This window comes from Molossus molossus, unplaced genomic scaffold (assembly GCF_014108415.1).
Source record: "Molossus molossus isolate mMolMol1 unplaced genomic scaffold, mMolMol1.p scaffold_m16_p_28, whole genome shotgun sequence".
In the NCBI taxonomy this organism is placed as follows: Eukaryota; Metazoa; Chordata; class Mammalia; order Chiroptera; family Molossidae; genus Molossus; species Molossus molossus.
The window spans coordinates 428,868-448,499 of NW_023425364.1; the positions used below are offsets into that span (position 1 = coordinate 428,868).

Consider the following 19,632-nt stretch of genomic DNA (forward strand, 5'->3'; position numbering starts at 1 on the left):
CTGTGGGCCCGTTCCCCAGTGGGGGGCATGCAGGAGGCGGCCAGTGGATGTTCTCTCTCATCGATGTTTCTCTCTCTCTCTCCCCCCCCTTCCTTCCTCTCTCTCTAAAATCAATAAAGAAAATAAAATAAATGTCCCTATTGTGGGGGGCAGTCGGCATACCTGTGGCTTTAGCCATGCCTGTGGCGGACTCCTGCTTACAGTGCTCATCTCACCCTTGCCCTCTGCCTCAGGTCTCTGAGGCCCATCCAGAAGCTGGACAAGACGGAGCCGTGCCCGGGGCATCCCTCGGCTGCTGGGGGACACACGCCTTAGGCCCTGGCCCTCCGGTGCTCACTTTTGGAAAGCATTCTGGGTGCTCCTGAGGCCTGGCAGGAAGAGCCCCAGCTCCAGCAGCAACCAGCGACCTGCTGCACACTGGTTCTCCCGCCTCTGGCTCACTGCCGCTTCCCGAGACCACGATCCGCTGGGCCCCCACCACCGCACCGAGTGCTGGGCTCGGCGGGGCTTTGGCCCACCCGTCCTGCCGGCAAAAGGCCTCTCTGCCGGTGTCGGCCTTGCTGCACCCACTCTCACGATGCCCTCGAGTCCATCACGTGGCAGGGTGTCCTTCCGAAACACACGCCCTGGACACACAGCAGCACAAAAGCCTCCGCAGCCCCCCTGCCCTGCACCATGCCTCTTGAGCTCTTCTAGGGACCGTGGGCTCCTCAAAGGGGCACCCCCTGGCCTCCGCTCATGCCATTCCCTTCGCCTGGGAAGCCCTTTCCTTCTGCTCAATGGCGAAATTCCAACCGTCTTTCAACAAGTCTGATTCAACAGACACCTCAGCTCTCCTGTCTCTCGGGCAGGATCGTGGCTCTGACGGCCTGCCTCCAGCCTGACACCGAATGAAGTGCCTGCCTGAGGCTCATCACTCACGCGGCTCCTGGCAGGTGGGGTATGGCCACTACCCCACTTCACAGACAAGGAAACTGAGGTGCAGAAGGCTCTCGCCTAGGGCATGCAACTAGGATTTGTACCCAGGCCTCTGGCTGACCCAAGCAGAAGAGGAATCTTGAAAGGGTCTTGGACAGCTCCCAGGACTGACTGACAGGCTGGAGAAGCGTTTTCCAGCCACAGACCTATCCCTGCAGCAGTCCCGTGATGTCGCCTCTGACACAGGGCCCTCATGGACGCCGCCACAGCCCAGCCGCTGCGATCCTGGTCTCAGCATGCTGCTGCGAGCCTGGTGGAGATGGGCACGGGGGCAGCCCACCTCCCCGCAAATGGCCAATGACCTCTGCCCCCTCACACGTACGCAGCCCTGGCACCCCAGAGTGGACACCAGCTTCTTGTCACCTTGTGTGTCTTGATTATGTAGATGTATGCTGGGTACCCCCAAAAGGACAGGACCTTGGGGGTCTCTATATCCACTGAGCACAGGCCAAGGGACCCCCACCAAACAGGTCCAGTGCCTCAGCAGAGGTTTATTGAGTGAGTATGGGGTTCAGAGAAAGAGGCCCCGAAAGGCAGGCACAGACTTGTACCTACAGATGGGTTTTCATGCATTTCTGGCTTTTCTAGGAAAAGGGGAAGTTCTAAAACGTTGAGCCTGTGTATCCTCTTGCCAGAGACCCCCAGCCTCAGCCTCCAGCTCCCAGCTCCAGTCCAGAGCCCTCAGCCCCAGCCCCCAGCCCCAGCCCCAGCCTCTAGCCCCCAGTCCCAGCCCCCAGCCCAAGTCCCAGCTCCAGCCCTCAGCCCGCAGCCCCCAGCCCACAGCCCGCAGCCCCAGCCTGCAGCCCCCAGCCCCAGCCCACAGCCCAAGTCCCAGCTCCACCCTCAGCCCCCAGCCCCCAGCCCCAGCCCGCAGCCCCAGCCCCAGCCCGCAGCCCCAGCCCCCAGCCCCAGCCCGCAGCCCCCAGCCCTGCCTCTGCCCAGGGCCTGAGCTCACGTTCATCATGTTGCCGATGAGGTTGTTGCCCAGCGACAGCACCTGCAGCTTGACCAGGGCGTCCAGAGAGTCGATCTTGGAGATGCGGTTGTTGAATAAGCTCAGGTCCTCCAGGTTCACCAGCGAGTCCAGCCCCTCGATGGCCTCGATGTTGTTGAAAGACAGGTCTGGGAGGAGGAGGCCGCAAGGGCTGAGTGACAGGTTAGGGGATGTATTGACCGCTACTCCTGCCCTCTGGGCGAGCTCCAAGCTGTCTGGCAGCGCCGTGTTCTGGAAGCCGCCGTGGGGTCCCTCCGGCAGCCTCGGACTTTCGTGACCCTCTCCAGTCCTGCCACTCGTCTTCTTGGCACAGGACACATGGGCAAATACTCAAGCCTATGCTGCCACTGTTCTGAGATGGAAATGCTTACTGGCAGGTCTGGAACACTGCATCTGGGGGTGGGGAGGCCGCTGGAGTGTCCCCTTCACCTTCTCCTGTGCATTTTGCTGGTAACACCTCCCACCTGCTCTGCATTCACCAGTCTATCGAGAGCCTGTGCATCCAGACGACAGCCCTAAGGGGCAGTTTGGAACTCCTCTCCCCATTTGCTCAGTCGGGGTGCTGAGGCTCAAAGAGGCTCAGTGATTCGCCCAGAGCCACATGGCTCACCCAGGGCTCCTCCCGGGCAATCCCAGGCCAGGTTCTCCCAGGCACAGCTCAGCCCGCCCGCTTCCCCCCAAGCCAAGCCCAGAGACGATGCCGTGATCCTCTCCAGCCCAAGTGGCACATCTCTGGGACTCAAACGGATTTTTCTCCACCACAGGTTTTTGTGGGCACTAGGGAACAACCTTGTCCTAGAATACCAGTGGCCCAGAGACTCAAAACAGGAATTCTTCATGAGCTTGCAAACGTAGTCATGATAGCTGCAAGCAAGCACATTACGAAAGGTGGTTTGGAAAGTAAGTTGAGCCCGGCGGTGTGGCTCACAGGCTGAGCATCGACCCTGCACCAAGAGGTTCGATTGCCTGTCAGGGCACATGCCCAGGTTGTGGGCCCAATCCCCAGTGGGGGGCATGCAGGAGGCAGCCAATCGATGTTCCCTCTCATCGATGTTTCTATCTCTCTTTCCCTCTGAAATCAGTAAAAGAAAAGAAAAAAAGGAAAGAAAGTTTACCCACATCTTAATTCAGCCTTGTTGGTACATCATGGGATCCTGACCTGTGGACAGCTGAGACTAATGATAACGTCTTGTCCCTTTCTCTATGCTAGGCTCTGAAGTGCATTACCTCATTTACCCTCACGGCATAGGTAGCAGCACCTGTATTTTATGGATGAGGAAGCCAAGATTCAAAGGGGCCTGATAGTAATATGCCCAAGATCACATAGCACATAAAGAGTGGAGGTTCAGCCCTGGACGGTTGCCCAGTGGTTAGAGCATCGGCCCACGAACCAGTGAGTAGCAGGTTTGATTCTGGCCAAGGGCACGTATCTTGGTTGCAGTGCATCCCTGGCCCTCGTAGGGATTGTGAGGGAGGCAACTAGTCGATGTGTCTCTCTCACATTGATGTTTCTCTCTCCCTCCTTCCCGCTCTATCTGAAGATAAATAGAAAAATATTCTCAGGTGAGGATTAAAGAGAGAGAGAGAGACTGGAGGTTCAGAGGGCTGAAATACTCTGTGCAAAATCAGTCAGTACACTGGCAGAGCTGGGATATAACCAGGGTCTGCTGGATGCCAAGCCTGCCCACTTCCTTCCCACCAGGCAGCCAGGCTCTGCTCTTTGGAGGCCTGGTCGTGCCCACAGGACCAGGTCTGCAGATACGTGTTGAACAACATAGGGTGCAGTGAGGGCAGCTCTGACTGGCTGCGCTTGCCAGTACCTGGGGAACAATGACCTTGGCCAGTGTGGTCTCGGCAGGGGGTCACCTTCGTTAGGGTAGTCACACACAGAAAGGGGCCTCACCTAGCCAGACCAGGTGTGTGAGGTTCTCCAGGCCCTCGATCCTCTCGATTATGTTGTTGTCCAGCTGCAGCTTCCTCAAACTCTCAAACTGCCAGAGGTTGTCGATGCGGAGGATGTCTGCAATGATCAGAGGGGGGCCTCAGCCAGCTCCAGCCTGCGCTTCAGGTGGGGTTAGCTCCAGTGCACGGGGGCTTGACACCAGTGCAGAACGTACCTGAGGCCCCACAATTCTGCTGCCTTGCCCTGGAGCATGAGGGGTGCCTGGGGATGAGGGCTGTGCCCTAGGGAGCTCTGAGTCCCCTTTGGTGCAATGGTACTGACCCGTGCCCTGGGGCACAGAAGGACCTGCTCAGGGCATGGGACTCACTCATGGTGCCTGTAGGGCCGGGCCGGGGGGCTGCCCAGGAAGCCAGAACAACTTGGGGCCCAAGACACAAGCAGGGGTCCCTCTTCTTCCTTCTGCAGTGACAAACAGAATGGGGGCTGCAGGGCGATGCTTCCTGGTGCACTACTGGTGGGGCAGTCGATGAGCTCAGACATTTTGGGGGCAATTTGGACACATTTACTGAAATACTTAATGTCTGTGCCCTCTGACCATGGGGTTTCTCTACTCGGAACTGTCTGTAAAGACACACCTGTGTCCGTGCTCAAAGAAATACCTCTAGGCCCAGGAGGGGTAGAAAGATAGGGGACCCCAAGTGTCCATATATGGGGAGTGGGACAAATCGCCTGTACAGTGACAGGCAGGCTCCTCGAGCCCGAGACACCTGGCCCTGTGGTCCCTGACACCTTCAGTCACACGGCCAGCTCCCTCCCTCTGCCCCCACACCTGGCGGCTGGGTTTCTGTTGCTGGCGGCCAGAAGAGTTCTGAAAACACTGACGTATGAATAAGTATATTCTGTGTACGTAAAATTCTAGAGGCTTAAACGTGTCCCCAGGTTTTTCTAGAAGCTACAGACAGTTCTGTTGCTTACGTGCCCCTCTTTTTATATTTGTTTTTGTGGTGATTTCTAAAACTTAGAATATGCTCATTAAAAGGCAAATGAGCCCTGGCCGGTTTGGCTCAGCGGTTAGAGCGTCGGCCTGCGGTCCAGAGAGACCCGGGTTCGGTTCCCGCTAAGGGCACGTACCTCGGTTGCAGTCTGTCCCCAGCCCTGGTTGGTCGTGCAGGTGGCAGCCACTCGATGTGTCCCTTTCATGGCGATGTTTCTCTCTCTCTATACCTCTCTCTCCCTCCCGCTCTATCTGAACAAAAAACGGAAAAATGTCCTCAGGTGAGGATAAAAAAACAAAAAACAAACATAAAAGACAAATGATATAGCCCAGTCAGTGAGGCTCAGGGGTTGAGCATCAACCCCTGCACCCAGAGGTCGCTGGTTCGATTCCCGGTCAGGACACATGCCCAGATTGTGGGCCCGATCCCTGGTGGGGGGCGTGCAGGAGGCGGCCAATCGATGTTTCTGTCTCTCTCTCCCTCTCCCTCTAAAATCAACACAGCAAAAAATTAAAATAAAAAGACAAATGACACAGAGTGGAAGGGAGAAGAAGATGCCCTTAATGAGCACACATTCGGGGCAGAGTGTCATTATTTATTCGGAGGGACACGATCCACTGTGAGGTCCTGGGAGAGGGGCAGCGCCTTCCCAGCTGCCCTCTCCACGCCAGGTCTCCATGGGGTGGACAGACAGCATTCCTCGGACCCAAGGTCCTGCTTCTTCGGGGTCCCAGGGCCAGCAGGACTGGTGTCTGTTCCCTAGTTCTGTGTGGCCGGATTTCCCAGAATGATGGCACTACCATCCCTACTCGTGGTTCTGGGGTGGGCCCAGTGCCACCCCTCGATCTCAGTTTCCTGCCATCCTGGTCTGGACGTTCCAGGGACCTTCTCTGACCTTGGCGTAGACGGACAGCCTCGGATGTGGCTGACTGTCCGCAGGTACCCCTCCGCCCGCACTACGGGGGCTCTGCCAGTCACCCCGCATGCTGGTGGCTCCTGACACATCAGCAGTTCACGCGGAAAAGCCACAACAATGAAGTCAGGGTGTATTCGGCAGTCAGCTCTGCGTGAGCTTCCGGCATGATGGGACTGCCCCCAAAGCCACCGTAACCTTTAACACAGACACGGACCCTCCTCTGCTGCCACCACGTCAGTCTCAGCCCGTCATCGCTGCCTGGACCACAGCCCCGGCCGCCTCACTAGACTCCCCGCTCCGGTCCTTGGTCTCCACAGTCTATCCTCCTGAGGCCAGCGGAGCCTGTGAAACCGAAATCCCATCCTGTCCCTCCTCTGCTCAGGACCCCCACGGCTCCCACCTCGCGCCCTATACAAACCCAGCACCCTCTCCTAGCCCCAAGGCTGAGCTCCCTGACCCCGCGGCCTCCCCTACCGCTGGGGCTGCCGCGCTGACTCCACCCTCTGGCCTGGACACCTTCCCCGGACCTCCACAGGGCTCCTTCTCGGCTCTACTCAGTGGTCACCTTCTCGGTGAGGCCTCTAGCCACCTGGTAAAACACTGCTCCCCACCCAGTGCCCTTTCCCTCCCCTGGGTTCTTGTCTATCGCACACGCGATCTTGAGCGCACTACTCTTTTCCTTCACTGTATTGCACGTGCCCCTCACTTCAGTGGCAGCTCCGCAAGGACCGGATCTTTTTGTTTTTGTTCGCTTTTGCCTTTTTTGTTCACAGTTGAATCCCTAGTACCTGGAAAAGCAGCTGGCAGATAAGAGGCACTTGATAAACGCTGGCTGATGAACACAGAGTGGGAGTGGGGGGCAGAAGGAAGGGGTCAGTGCCAAGCTCCCTCTAGTGACGGCCACTCTGTAGCTGCTCACCCTTCAACACTGAGGCCCAGGGGTGCCCGCTGGCTCCTGAGGCCCGGGGGTCACTGCTGGCTCCTACAGAGCTGTGGTCAGCCGGAGTTTTGCTCTGGCCAGGCCTGTGGGTTTGTGAGCGTGGGGTCAGGGCCTTGCCCACTGCTGGGTACCCAGGGTCTGGCATAGACCGCTGAGGCAGGGCCTCGGAGAGGATGAAGAGGGTCAAGGGGGTCAAATATATGGTGACAGAAGGAGAGGAGACTTTCACCTGAAATCTATACAGGGTTATCAGCCAAGGTTACTCCAATAAATACATTTTTTTAAAAAGAAAGAACACCACCCCCCAAAACAAGTCCAAAAAAATTTTTTTCTGTTGCTGAGTGGGTGACTGGGCAGGCTGGCACAGGAACCCAGGACAGAGAGGAACGTGGACCCGGCCAGGTTGCTCCGCTGTGGCCGCCTACACCATGCACCAGGGGTCTCAGGACCCTTGCCCACCTCTCTTGCTTCCTCTCTCACCCCTCACTGGCTTTTTTCAGTGAACCCGAAACTGTGCACATGTTGTCTTGCCTTGTCCTCCCGACCAGCACTTGACCAGGGACTACAATCATCCCATTTCCCAGATGGGGGCACTGAGGCACTGAGCTTCTAACAGGTCCCCAGCCACATCTTCCCACTAGGCAACCCTGCCACTCTCTTTTCTTTCTTTTTTTTTTGTAATCCTCAAGGATATTTTTCGATTTATTTTCAGATAGAGTGGGAGGGGGACAGAGGGAAAAAGAGAGAAACATTGACATGAGAGAGACACATTGACTGGTTACCCCCCCACCCCTGCATGATCCTGATCGGGGCCAGGAATGAACCGAAACAGGTACGTGCTCTTGACCAGAATCGAACCCGTGGCTCACTGGTCTCTGATTGATGCTCTAACTGCTAAGCCAAACTGGCCATGGCCACCCTACCACTCCTGAGGTGCTTCCCTGCCTTCTGGCCCCTCCAAAGCTGCTCTCCCTGGCACATCCCCCGCACCCCCAGCTCCAGCCTGACTGGGACCACCCTCCCAGGTTCCTCCTGCCAGGGGCCCCACTCCCAGGACACTGCGGCCTTTGTGATCCACTTAGATTTGAAGTGGGAGAACTTTATCTTTGTATATGGATTTGCACAAAATTCTGGTGCTGGGATGTGGACGGGAGAGAGCAGGGGGCCCTGCCTGGTGCCCTGTCCACACCGGGATACGCACTCTGGAAGTCCAGCTGCAGGGAGAGGACGTCCTTAAAGAGGACGCCCTCCTGCTTGGCCAGCTGCCCGGCCTCCTCCTGCGGGCCCTGCTCCCCGACGGCCAGCTTGAGCATGTTGTCGTCCATCACTCTTGGCTCCAGAGAGTTGCAAAGCCGATTCATCACAGCACGACGTTCCACAGTGTCCTCTCCCTGCACCAAGGACGGGGGCTGGTGGGCGTCCTTCAAACGCTGCCCTCCTCCCACGGCTCGGCCCACTGCACCTAGGGGTTAGTGCGTGCGCACCGGGCTGCCCCAGGGCTGCCCCTGGCGACCCACCCAAGCTGCTCGCTCACGTTCTCCCAATGAGACATGTGAGCATGGGGCCCTAGGACAAGAGTGCCCGTCAGAGCTGGTCGCTGGAGCTGGGGAGAAACCAGGGGGCAGACAAGCTGAGAGGAGCAGAGATGGAGATCTGGGTGATCCAGCTCCTCGCATACCCAGTCTCAGGCCCTGTGAGGGTCCTGCGGTCCCTTTCTGCGTGAGTTTCCTGACTTCTAGCGTTAAGTCCTCTTTTACGTAAACTAAGTCCGGTGGGTCTCTGTTAATGGTCAGAGGGATTTGGCAAAGGGGAGGGTTGTGGATCTGTCAGTCATACTGAGGCTGAGTGGGTTGTTCTCCTGGCCGGGCAGAGCCCTGGGAGCCAGGGCTCCCATCCGCATCGTCATCGCCAACCCTCAGTGAGAACGTCCCGAAAGGCCGGCCCGAAGGCAGGCAGTCTCCCGCCAGTCACCCGGAAACGCCCAATTCCGCCTCCTGCACCCTCTGGAAACTCAGTTCTCCCTTCCACTCTCCGCCCCTGCTTCTCATCTCCCTGCTGACGTCACCGGCTACCTTTTTCTGCAGGTGTCCCCAACATCTGGGCCTCCCTGAACCTCCGTCCTCCCTGCTCTGCTGGTCCTTGACACTGGGCAGCCCTTGTCCTCTGCCTTTGACCTACCGAGTACTGATTGGGGAGACTCCTGCAGGTGGGCGGATGGCGTCCACCACAAACCCAGAGGGGCCTGGCAACTCTGCCACCTGGTCTTAGAGACTGCCGCTGCCAGCCGCTCTCCCTCGCCTGCCCTCCATCGATCTGAAGGCAGCGTGTGTAAATATGCACCCTCTGTTTTTGTGCTGTGCACGATCAAATGGCCCGTGCTTTTAGCTCTGGTCAGTTTGGCTCAGCGGTTGGAGTGTCGGCCTGCGGACCAGAGAGTCCTGGGTTTGGTTCCTGCTAGGGGCTCGTACCCAACAACAACAACAAAATGTCCCGAGCTTTTAACTCCCAAGCATCCATTCCTCTGACCCCTTCCCCCCAGGAGGCACAGCCTCCCCTAGCTCCACCCCCATGCCCAGTCTCTGCCTGTGCTTTCCATTTCCGTTCTCTAGTTTGTCAACACTGGCTCCATCTCCTTAGGGCGACTGAGTCACTTCTACCCCAGGAGATGTTTCCAGTCCTCTGCCTCTCTGTGTGTCCCGCTCTTCTGAAACCAGCGTTTCCGTGTCTCCCGTGACCTGACACCGAGCTGCCTTTGGAAGACTTCAACACGCTGTGCTTGGCAGGTTTTACCTGCAAAGTGCTTGTGCCTTTTCAAAGCAAGGTACTGTGCTCGGGGAAGCGATTCTCAATCCTGATTCTGAAACTTCAGCTGCCCAACCCCTCCCACATCATCAGGCCTGGCTCCTAGGACAGACAAGCCAACTTCCAGTCAGGCCCAAGAGAGAGTCGCAATGTTGAACAGCGATTCTGCACACGGGGGCAGGGTTTGGATCCCGCCTTTGTGTCCTTTGGCAACTCACTGTCTAAGCCTTGAATCCCCATCCTGAAAGGTGAATCATTCCTCCCTCCTCAATTTGTTATGACTACAACAGACACATCTCCTTGCTTTTGTTTCAGAATGTATCCGATAGTCATACTAATATTTAATTAAAGACCACAACAAATCTGTAGGTGTAGAGAACTATGACAGCGTACACTGGGGCGCCTGGCCTGGTCAGTGGAGACCTGAGATCTGAGGAGGAAGAAGGAAGGAAGAGGAAGTGTGTGGTGAGGTTTCTGATGTGGGAGAGACTGAGACATGTTCCTCCTGGGCTGGGGTGATACAAGCTTGGAGAGCCTCTCTGAGCTCTGTTGTCACCCCAGGGCCCCTGGGAAGCTCCTGGGGCTTGGCAGGGGCAGTGGCATGTTCAGATTTTAATTTTAAGAAGCTCACTCTGGCTGTGCTGCTGAGAATGGGGAGAGTCACAAGGTGAGAGAGGATGAAGGCAGTGGCCAAGGGGATGTGGATTTGAGAGATTTCCAGGAACTTATTTTATATGTAGGACCCGTCATTCGTGGTTTTCAGGTAAGAAGACGGAAGTCCGTTAGAAAGGTTGAGTGAGATGCCCAAGTTTATGCATCTAGTGTATAACAGAGCTAGAGAACATGACTCCAGCCAGAGCCGTTTTCTTAATTATGGCTCAGCAGGACCCAGGGCACCGCAGACCACTGCGGCACCGCTCATGATACTTCTCACAGCTGTCCTGGGCCAGGGCCCGGCCACCCCTCCCCTAGGGGATGTTATCAGTAATTTACCACCCAGCCTGGGTTCCTGTTGCCTTGCCTGTTGATCATTTTGTTGAAGACCACAGGTAGGAGGTAGGGAATATGTCTCAGTGGAGTAGCCTCCTCACAGAGAAACAGATCCAGAATGGTCCTGGGAACCAACAATCTGGGATCAATTGGATCTGGAAAATATAGCCCCAATTGGCCATGAATGACTAATCAACACACTAAGTGCTGACTGTGTACCAAGGGCACATGTGGCATTTAAGTGCACATCAGCACTGGAGGCCCAAGAGAAGATTTCTAATGTCCTAATTTCTCAGTAGGGAGACTAAGACTCAGCAGGGGAAGGAAATTGTCCAGGTATACAAGTAGCTACTGACAAGAAACAGACATGGGATTTCCCGTCAGGATGGCAGTGTAGGTAACGGTGGTCTCTCCTCCTCCCACAACCACATCAAAATGACAACTAAACTACAGAGCAGCCATCATTCAGAACCACTTGACATCAAGCTGAATGGAAGTCCTACAACTACGAAATTAAAGAAGCCACATGGAGACTGGTAGAAGGGCAGAGGTAGATGGGCTTGTCCCACACCCACATGTGACAGATAAAAATCAGGGGGACACCACGTCTGGGAAGGTCCTCCCTGAGGAGTGAGGGGTCCCCATCCTACACCAGGCACCCAGCTCAGGGTTCCAGTGCCAGGAAGAGAATCCCCATCACTTCTGGCTGTAAAACCAGCAGGAACTGAGACTGAGGGAGGCTGAGGCTGCTGGAGCCCCAGGCAGCTCCTCTTAAAGGGCCCTTGCATGGACTTACTCGGACCCACTCCCTCCAGGCTCCAGTGTGGGAGAGGCAAACAGGGAAGAACTGAGTTGTTGGGCATCTGGGTGAGAGCTGGAAGGGCAGCTTTCTCCTGGACAGACGTGCTGGCAGAGGCTGTTGTCCCTTTGGTGAGCCCTTCCTCCACAGGGCTGGCAGACAGCTGCCATATCTGGGACTCCAGCAACCTGGCTCACACTGGTAGCCCCGCCCTGGTGATTCCCTGAGGCCCAGCCCCACCCAACTTTCAGGCCCACCCAAGCTGTTGCCAGTTGCTTAACCATAGGATCGGCCTGTCTTGGCTCCTGCTTCAGATTTTCCTAAATTCTCTCAAACAAGCAGCATCTGGCCTCAGTAAGCCCCATACTTCTCACTAAGTGGCCCCAGGCCTGGCACTAGAAGCAGCCAGCCTTGGTTCACAACTTGGCTTTGCCTGGGCACCTCCAAGCCCAGCACAAGAAGGAGCCATCTGCAGATCACTTTGTAGCTTATGCCGGGTGGCCCCAGGTAGAACACAAGCAGTGGCTGACCTTGCCCCAGAGCCAGCACACCTAGTGGGCAGTTTCAGGTCACGTCAAAACACCACCACCCAACTACCTCCTCAAGTGACACACTCAATGAGTAGACTCAGTGAGTAGCAGAGCCCTGCTGAAGTAAGTCTTGCTCTTTGTGGGGGCCCTTGCACAGCTGATCCTCCAAAGTAGTCAGAGGTCAGTGGTCAGTGGGCACAGCCAGTCCTTTCAGCTGGTCAACCTGAGCAAATCCCTCCCTTTAATGTGCCAACAGCAATCAAGACTCAATTACAACAGAAGGGTGTACAGTCCACATGAGGGTGCACCTTGAGGGCACATTGGGGTGATCAGGGAGGCTATGCCACTGGACCCTAAAGGAAACCTACTACAGTAGGCCACCCTTTGAAGCCTAGGAGACATAGCAACCCTACCTAATACATAGAAACAAACACAGGGAGGCAGTCAAAATGAGGAGACAAAGAAACATGTCGCAAATGAAAGAACAGAACAGAACCCTAGAAGAAGAACTAAACGAACCAGAGATAAGCAATCTAACAGATGCAGAGTTCAAAACATTGCTTATAAGGATGCTCAATGAACTTAGTGAAGACCTCAAGAGCATAGAAAAGGACCGGTCAAAAATAAAGGAGGCACCAACTGAAATAAAGAATAATTTACAGGGAATCAATAATAGAGTAGGTGAAGCCAAGAAGCAAACCATTGATTTGAAATATAAGGAAACAAACAAACAAAAAAAACAACACCCAATCAGAACAGCAAAAAGAAAAAAGAATCCAAAAAATGAGGATAGTATAAGGAGCCTCTGGGACAACTTCAAGCGTGCCAACATTCACATCTTGGGGGTGCCAGAAGGAGAAGAGAGAGAGCAAGTAACTGAAAACCTATTTGAAAAAATAATGACAGAAAACGTTCCTAACTTGGTGAAGTGAACAGACATACAAGTCCAGGAAGCACAGAGAGTCCCAAACAAGATGAACCCAAAGAGGCCCACACTGAGACACATCATCATCAAACTGCAAAAGGTTAAAGACAAAGAGAGAATCCTTTTTTTTTTTTTTTTAAATCTTCACCTGAGGATACTTTTCCATTTATTTTCAGATAGAGTGGGAAGGAGGGAGGGAGACACACACACACATCGACTGGTAGCCTCCCACATGACCTGACCAGGGCCAGGGATGAACCGCAACCGAGGCATATGCCCTTTTCTGGAATTGAACCTGCAACTTATTGGTCTGCAGGCTGATGCTCCAACAACTGAGCCAAACTGGTCAGGGCTTTTAAAAATATGCTTTTATTGATTTTTAGAGAGGTGGGAGAGAGAGATAGAAACATTAATGAGAGAGAAACATTGATTGGCTTCCTCCTGCACAACCTGCACTGGGGATCAAACCCACAACCGGGCATGTGCTCTGACTGGGAATCAAACCTGCGACCTCTTGGCACATGGGTTGACACTCAACCACTGAGCCACACCAGCTGGGCCAAAGAGAGAATCTCTTTTTTTTTTTTTCCTCACCCGAGGACATTTTTTCCACTTTTTTGTTCAGATAGAGCGGGAGGGAGAGAGAGGAAGAGAGAAAGAGAGAGAAACATCGATGTAAAGGGATACATCGAGTGGCTGCCACCCTCACGACCAACCAGGGCCGGGGACAAACTGCAACCGAGGTATGCGCCCTTAGCGGGAACCGAACCTGGGTCTCTCTGTACCGCAGGTCGACGCTCCAACCACTGAGCCAAACCAGCCAGGGCCAAAGAGAGAATCTTAAAAGCAGCAAGAGAAAAGCAGTTAGTTACCTAGAAGGGAGCTCCCATAAGAGTGTCAGTTGATTTCTCAAAATAAACTTTGCAGGCCAGAAGGGAGTGGCAAGAAATATTCAAAGTAATGAAAAGCAAGGACCTACAACCAAGATTACTCCACCTTGCAAAGCTATCATTTAGAATCAGTGGCCATATAAAGAGTTTCCCAGACAAGAAAAAGCTAAGAGTTCATCACCACCAAACCAGTATTACAGGAAATGTTGAAGGGTCTTCTTGAAGAAAAAGATAAAAAATATGAACAATAAAATGGCAATAAATACATATCTATCAACAATTCAATCTACAAACCAAATGAACCAGCAGAACAGAAACAGATCTTAGATACAAAGAACTTTTTGATGGTTGGCAGATGGTAGAGAGGTTGAAGGGATGGGCAAAAAAGGTGAAGTACAAATTGGTTGTTAGACTGACAAACTTCAAAGGGAAGGCGGGGGGGGGGGGGCGCGAAGAGATAAATCAAAGAACTTAGATGCATATATGCATTACCAGTGTACACACACAACAGTGTGGGGAAGGCAGGAGTGAGGCAGGAGTGGGTTGGAGGGGGTCAATAGGGGAAAAGTGGGGACATCTGTAATACATTCAACAATAAAGATCAGTTAAAAAAAAGAAGAAGAAAAGGAACAGACATAGAACTCAGGTAGCCATATTCCCGGCCAAAGCACTTTGAATAGCACCAAGATGAAGAATAAAAATAAGAGAAATAATTTGATGACAGCTATGGAGTCGGATTTAAGAGTTAAATTCTTGAAGAAGTTATCAGTGGACCTTTCTTTCAGTATCTTTCTTTCTATGAAATGGAGCAGGCCAGAAGCCTAGGGAATCAAACCCCTGAACAAAATCTTCGGACCTTGCCCCCTGAGGAAATGCTTCCTTAGCATGTCTTTCTCATCCACAGGCCCTAAAGCCAAGGGCTATTGTTTTGACTGTCTCAGTGGGGCTGCAAAGTAGCTGGCACAGAACCTGTGTGCTCATTTTACCGATGAGAAGGGCCGGGCTTGACTCCTCGGAGAAAGTCAGAGAAAGTTCAGTCCGGACGCTGTTTGGCCCTTCTAGTCCTCCCAGAGCTTCAGCTTCTGAGGCTCACCTTCTCAAACGCAGGCTGCCCGGCTGATTCGCACAGCGGACACTTCGCTCAGTTGCTAGGGGAACCAATAGACGCCACTCTGTTGCTATGGGGAAGTTAGCGGGTAAACATCCTGGGTGAAAGTTGAAAAGTCACATGACATTATTTCTGGGCGGGGAAATACTTCTACCACCAACCAACCTCAGAGAAAACAAATGTTTATCCAATCAGCACTTTTCATAGGCGGGGATCCTTCTAGCTCCGCCTCTTCCCCGCTTTCTATTGGAGCGATTGACTTGTCTGTTCTCCAATAATCGTAGGGATTCTAAATTGACCAATACATAGGTGAATCAAAATACACAGGCTCCTTCGGAGGCGGGCTAGGGGAGGTGCCGCTACGCTGGACAGAGAATCCTGTGACTTAGCTTGCTCCTCCGCCCAATCGGACGCCTTGGGGTAGGTGGGGCTTTGCTGAGGGAGGTGTAGCGGCCAATCGGAGGAATACCGAGCAGGCGTTGTCCAATAGGGGTGCGACAGAAGCGGGATCAGGAGCCGAGCGTTCCTGAGGGTGGGGCGAGGGCAAGTGTCAGTCAGGTCGGGAACGCTACGGAGAACTGCGGAGACTCCGGCGGCTGACAGGGCGCCCGGGCCGCTGTCGTGTCGTCTGCCCAAGATGGAGTTCCTCCTGGGGAACCCGTTCAGCACCCCTGTGGGGCAGTGTCTCGGTAAGGCCGCACGAAGGACAGGCCCTGGGGGGGCGACGGCGGCGGCTGACGCGGCCGTGGGGACCGCGGGCCTCTGCGGGTCACTGGTGCCACCTCTCGGGCGGGCCGGGCATCCTTGTCGTCGGGCTCTGCCCACGGGCTGGCCGGGCCTGCTCACGACGCAGCGCCGTTCGGCCCGGCGGCGCCCGGAGGCCCGACTTGGGCTCGGAGGTCCTCCGCGGGCCGCTGCCCATCGGGGCCCAGCCCTTCCCGGTACCTGAGGAGTGGTGCCCGCGGGTGGTCGGCCGCGGGGGATGCCACTGCCGCGCCCTTCCCCAGCTCGCTGCCACCGCCGTCAGGACCCAGTTCCTCCACACCTGTCCCTCCGCTTCGGTTCCAGCAGCCTCAGACTGGCTCCCTCCCGGAGAAGGTTGCCCGCTCCGAGGCTTGCTCATGCCAACTGCAACTCGGCCCGCCTGGAGGAGGGTGGGGACGGGGCAGGGGTCCCTGAGCGCGGTCACCGCCTGGGGATGGCGTGCCAGGCGACTCCGCGGAAAGGAGGGAGGCCCTGCTTTTAGTGAGAGCCCCGGGCTGTCCTGATGACCTTGTGCCAGTCACTGCCCGCTCTGGTTGGACGTTTCTCCTATCTGTCAAACGAGGTGCTTGGAGGGCAGAGGTAGTAGGTTCCTTCCAATTGTCAAGTTTTGCTATTCCTTGTAGTAGTGTCTGCACATTGATGGCCGCTTCCCTGCAATATTAACTGTGCCAACGCTGACATCTTTGGGGGGCGGGGGGCGGGGGCGGACTCACGGTACCTGTTATCCTACACGGGGGTCTGGGCACCTGGAAGAGGGCACCCAAGGCTATGTGAAGGAATACCCGAGTGGCCACTGTATGGGCCTTTCTCCCTATAAAAGCAGTTTATGTCCCTGGCCAGTTTGGCTCAATGGTCAGAGTGTTGGCCCACCGCCCAAAAGGTCTCAGGTTCGGTTACTGGTCAAGGGCACATACCTGGGCTGCAGGTTAGATCTCCATTCAAGAGGCAGCCAATCATGTGTCCGATTAAGGACACATACCTGGGCTGCCAGTTAGATCCCCATTTGGGAGGCAGCCAATCATGTGTCTCTCTCACTTCGATGTTTCTCTCTCTCCCCCCACTCCCTCCCTTCCACTCGTACCTAAAAAAATCAGTGGAAAAATATCCTCTGAAAGTTTTAGCAACAACCGGAAAAAAAGCAATTTGCCTTTTCACACAAGGCAGGAGCTTATGCCAAGTGGTCAGTCAAGAATGTTGATTAGTTTATTTTAAAACTGGGTTCCTCCTGCCCTGGCTCAGTGGTTGGAGCGTTGGCCTGCAGACCAGAGAGACCCGGGTTTGTTCCTGCTAAGGTCATGTACCTCGGTTGCAGTTGGGGTCGTGTGGGTGGCAACCAGTCGATGGATCTCTCTCACATTGATGTTTCTCTCTCTCTTACCCCCTCTCTCCCTCCTGCTCTATCTGAAGCTGAACTGCAGGAATGTCCTTGGGTGACAATTAAAAAAGACTGGGTTACTCCTGGTTGGTGGCAGGACTGGTAAAACGTCTTTTTACCTGTGGAGGCCTGATGGACCTGGCTGGTTTAGGCAGTAATGGTTTGTTTCCTGCTCCACTTCACTCCCTCACTTTTTAGCCTGGAGTGGGGCCTGTGAAATCGCTGAGGCCGTTCCCCTTGGCTGAGTGGCATTTGGGAACCTTGCTTCTCTCTGTGTTGTAACATGGGTGTTGGAAGAGTCTTTTCCCACCTTTACACACTACTGTGTCTCCCTAGAGTCTCACCCTCTTTATTCCTCACTTACTTCCTTCAGGTGCTCTGTCACCACAGCCGCAGCTGGATTCCAAAAAACGGCTTTCTTAGTGGGGTGTTGACTTCCAACCAGTTGTCAGAGGGAGCCACGAAGCTTGTGGGGGAGGGGACCTTTTCTATTTCCTTTACAATAGGAAGTTCTGCACCTTTGAAATGCCAAGGTAGTTGAGGGGTAGATGTCAAAGGGGATTTTAAAATATGCACATATAAGGGGTGTAGGGGTATATATCCAATGGAAAGAGCATGCTGCTTCTGGTAGGAAGATCTGGCTTTTGACTTTTGCCTTGTCCATCTGTGGGCTGTGGGACCCCAGATAATTGTGTAACTCTTCTGAGCCTTAGTTTGCTGAGAGAGAGAGACAGAGCAAGAAAGAGAGAGATTTGTACTCACACAGGAATGAGGTTTAAGTGAGTTGATGGATGTAAAACATAGTGCCTGGAACATAGTAGAGGTTCAATAAATTGTAGCTGTCGCTGTTAATAACAGAATAATTAAGTTAGGATTGAGGTTTTCTATCTGGAGATTCTATGTGGGACAACTGGGCCATCTGTGACCCGTTGCAGGCCCAGCATCCACCATCACTTAAAAAAGATACTTGACCGTACAGAGTGAAGCCTCCTCGTTGCTGGTTAGTCTGCTGGCAATGCCTGTGTAATTTCACAGTTTAGTTCAGTCCTAATCTATATTCTGTACTGTTGTGACAAAGTGTAAGAGTAATTTTCATGACATTTAGTATTGTGAATGTTCTTTTAAAAGTATGCGCCAGGGGGTTGATGGGAGGGAGGGGAATACGGAAATAAAATAACAACGACACAGCTAACGATGAAAAGCGGCAGCTAAGCTTACGCAAAGCCATTCCTCAGCCATTATTTGCCCCTTACATCTGCTTTGTGAAGGTGGTATATTGTCTTTCCACATCGGAGATGAGGCCCTGGGCTCAGAGGCGAGGAGTGACTGCCCAGCTGATAAGGAGAGCTGGGATGTCATAGCTGTCCTGGTCCTCAGGGGAGTTACAGTGTCGGGAGAGAGGACAGAAGTGCATGGAACAAAGATGACTCAAGAAGGCCGCTCAGTCCAGGAGTGGGGCTTGTCAGTGCTGTTAGGAGTCAAAAAAACTCCGAAGAGCTGGGGTGATGGGTCTGGGTTCTTTGAGTCTGAGGGCTGCTCATGAGAGTGGGTGGGAATTCCAGAGGCAGGTACTGAGGTAGGGAGGGCGTGTGTGGGCACACCGTGAGCACCAATCTGTATGAACAGAGGTGGCTGTGGGGAAGAGTGGCGAGTAGGGTTTGGACCCAGGTTGAAGTGTGTTCTGGGTGGGTGACGTCAAAGACTACATTCTTTACCTGACTTCAACTTTTAGTCTCTCTGGACCTCATTTTTCTCATTCATAAAAGAATACCTTTTGCCCTGGCCAGTTTGGCTCAGAGGTTGGAGCATCGGCCCAAGGACTAAAGGGTCTAGAGTTTGATTCCCGATCAAAGGCACACACCTGGGTTGCAGATTAAGTCCCTGGTCCCAGTCCGGGTCATACGGGAGGCAGCCAGTTGATGTGCCTCTTTCACATCAATCTCTCTCTCCCCCCCTTCCCCCTCTCTTTTACTTGGTCTAAAAATCAATTGAAAAAATGTCCTTAGAGGAGGATTTTAAAAAAGAAGAAGAAAAAAGAATACCTCTCAATGGCTACATGGGGCTTGTACCTAAATAATTTCATCAGTTCAACTCAGTAGGCTTCTTGAGTGCTTGTTGGGTGCCAGGCTCTGGGACAGAAATATTAAGATGCTGCTCTCAGGGATCCTTCAGTGGAGGCAATATGCCTACCAGAGGTGTCCCGGAGCTATAAGGCACTGGGCTCACAGTAGGAGGGTTAGCAGAGTACTTATTACTTTGTCTCCTGCCTGGGCCCCATGTAGACATCCTGACCTGGCGCTGTTGGGTTGAACACACAGTCGGCCCGTCTCGAGCAGCAGCTAAGCCCAGTCGGACGTGCACACACAGACTGTGCATTTCTTGCCTCCATCCTGCTCTTCATTCTGGAAGGTGCTTAGAGAGAGAGCCAGCTGTGGTGTAAGAGAAGAAGCATGGGGAAAGAAAAATTACTTACTTTTATTTCCAGATTTTCTCTTCTGAAACAAGTTTCAAAATGTGACTGTGTTCATCACAACCCTCCAGTACCAACCACGGGAGCTGGGTGTGGTACATCGGGAGTTCCCTAAGTCAGGGTCGCAGTGCCCTGCAAATGTTGGCAGCTTTTCTTGCGGTGGCTGGAGAGTGTTTTAGATAAGCCTTTTCCAGGAGTCAGGTTTGGATTCATTTGTCTTAAAAGCTCAGTGAATAGTTAGTTAATTCTGAC

At 53.8% G+C, this 19,632-nt stretch overlaps 2 protein-coding genes across 8 annotated transcripts in view; one reads left to right on the forward strand and one right to left on the reverse strand.

Moving 5' to 3' along the window:
• Window positions 1-8,087, reverse strand: part of DRC3 (dynein regulatory complex subunit 3) — a 55,530-nt gene extending 47,443 nt beyond the window's left edge. Inside the window, exons 1-3 of the mRNA XM_036278436.1 lie at window positions 7,928-8,087; window positions 3,876-3,992; window positions 1,934-2,100 (exon numbers count right to left, since the gene is read on the reverse strand). Coding sequence (XP_036134329.1) covers window positions 1,934-2,100; window positions 3,876-3,992; window positions 7,928-8,087 — 444 coding nt within the window. The remainder of the gene's footprint in view (window positions 1-1,933; window positions 2,101-3,875; window positions 3,993-7,927) is intronic.
• Window positions 8,088-15,306: 7,219 nt separating this feature from the next.
• TOM1L2 (target of myb1 like 2 membrane trafficking protein) overlaps window positions 15,307-19,632 on the forward strand; it is a 124,935-nt gene continuing 120,609 nt past the window's right edge. For 5 of the 7 annotated variants that reach the window (XM_036278397.1, XM_036278400.1, XM_036278396.1 and 2 more), the window contains exon 1: window positions 15,408-15,459. In XM_036278397.1, coding sequence (XP_036134290.1) covers window positions 15,408-15,459 — 52 coding nt within the window. Of the gene's footprint in view, window positions 15,460-19,632 lie in introns of all 7 variants that reach the window. The other 2 variants (XM_036278395.1, XM_036278399.1) reach the window with 2 other exon arrangements.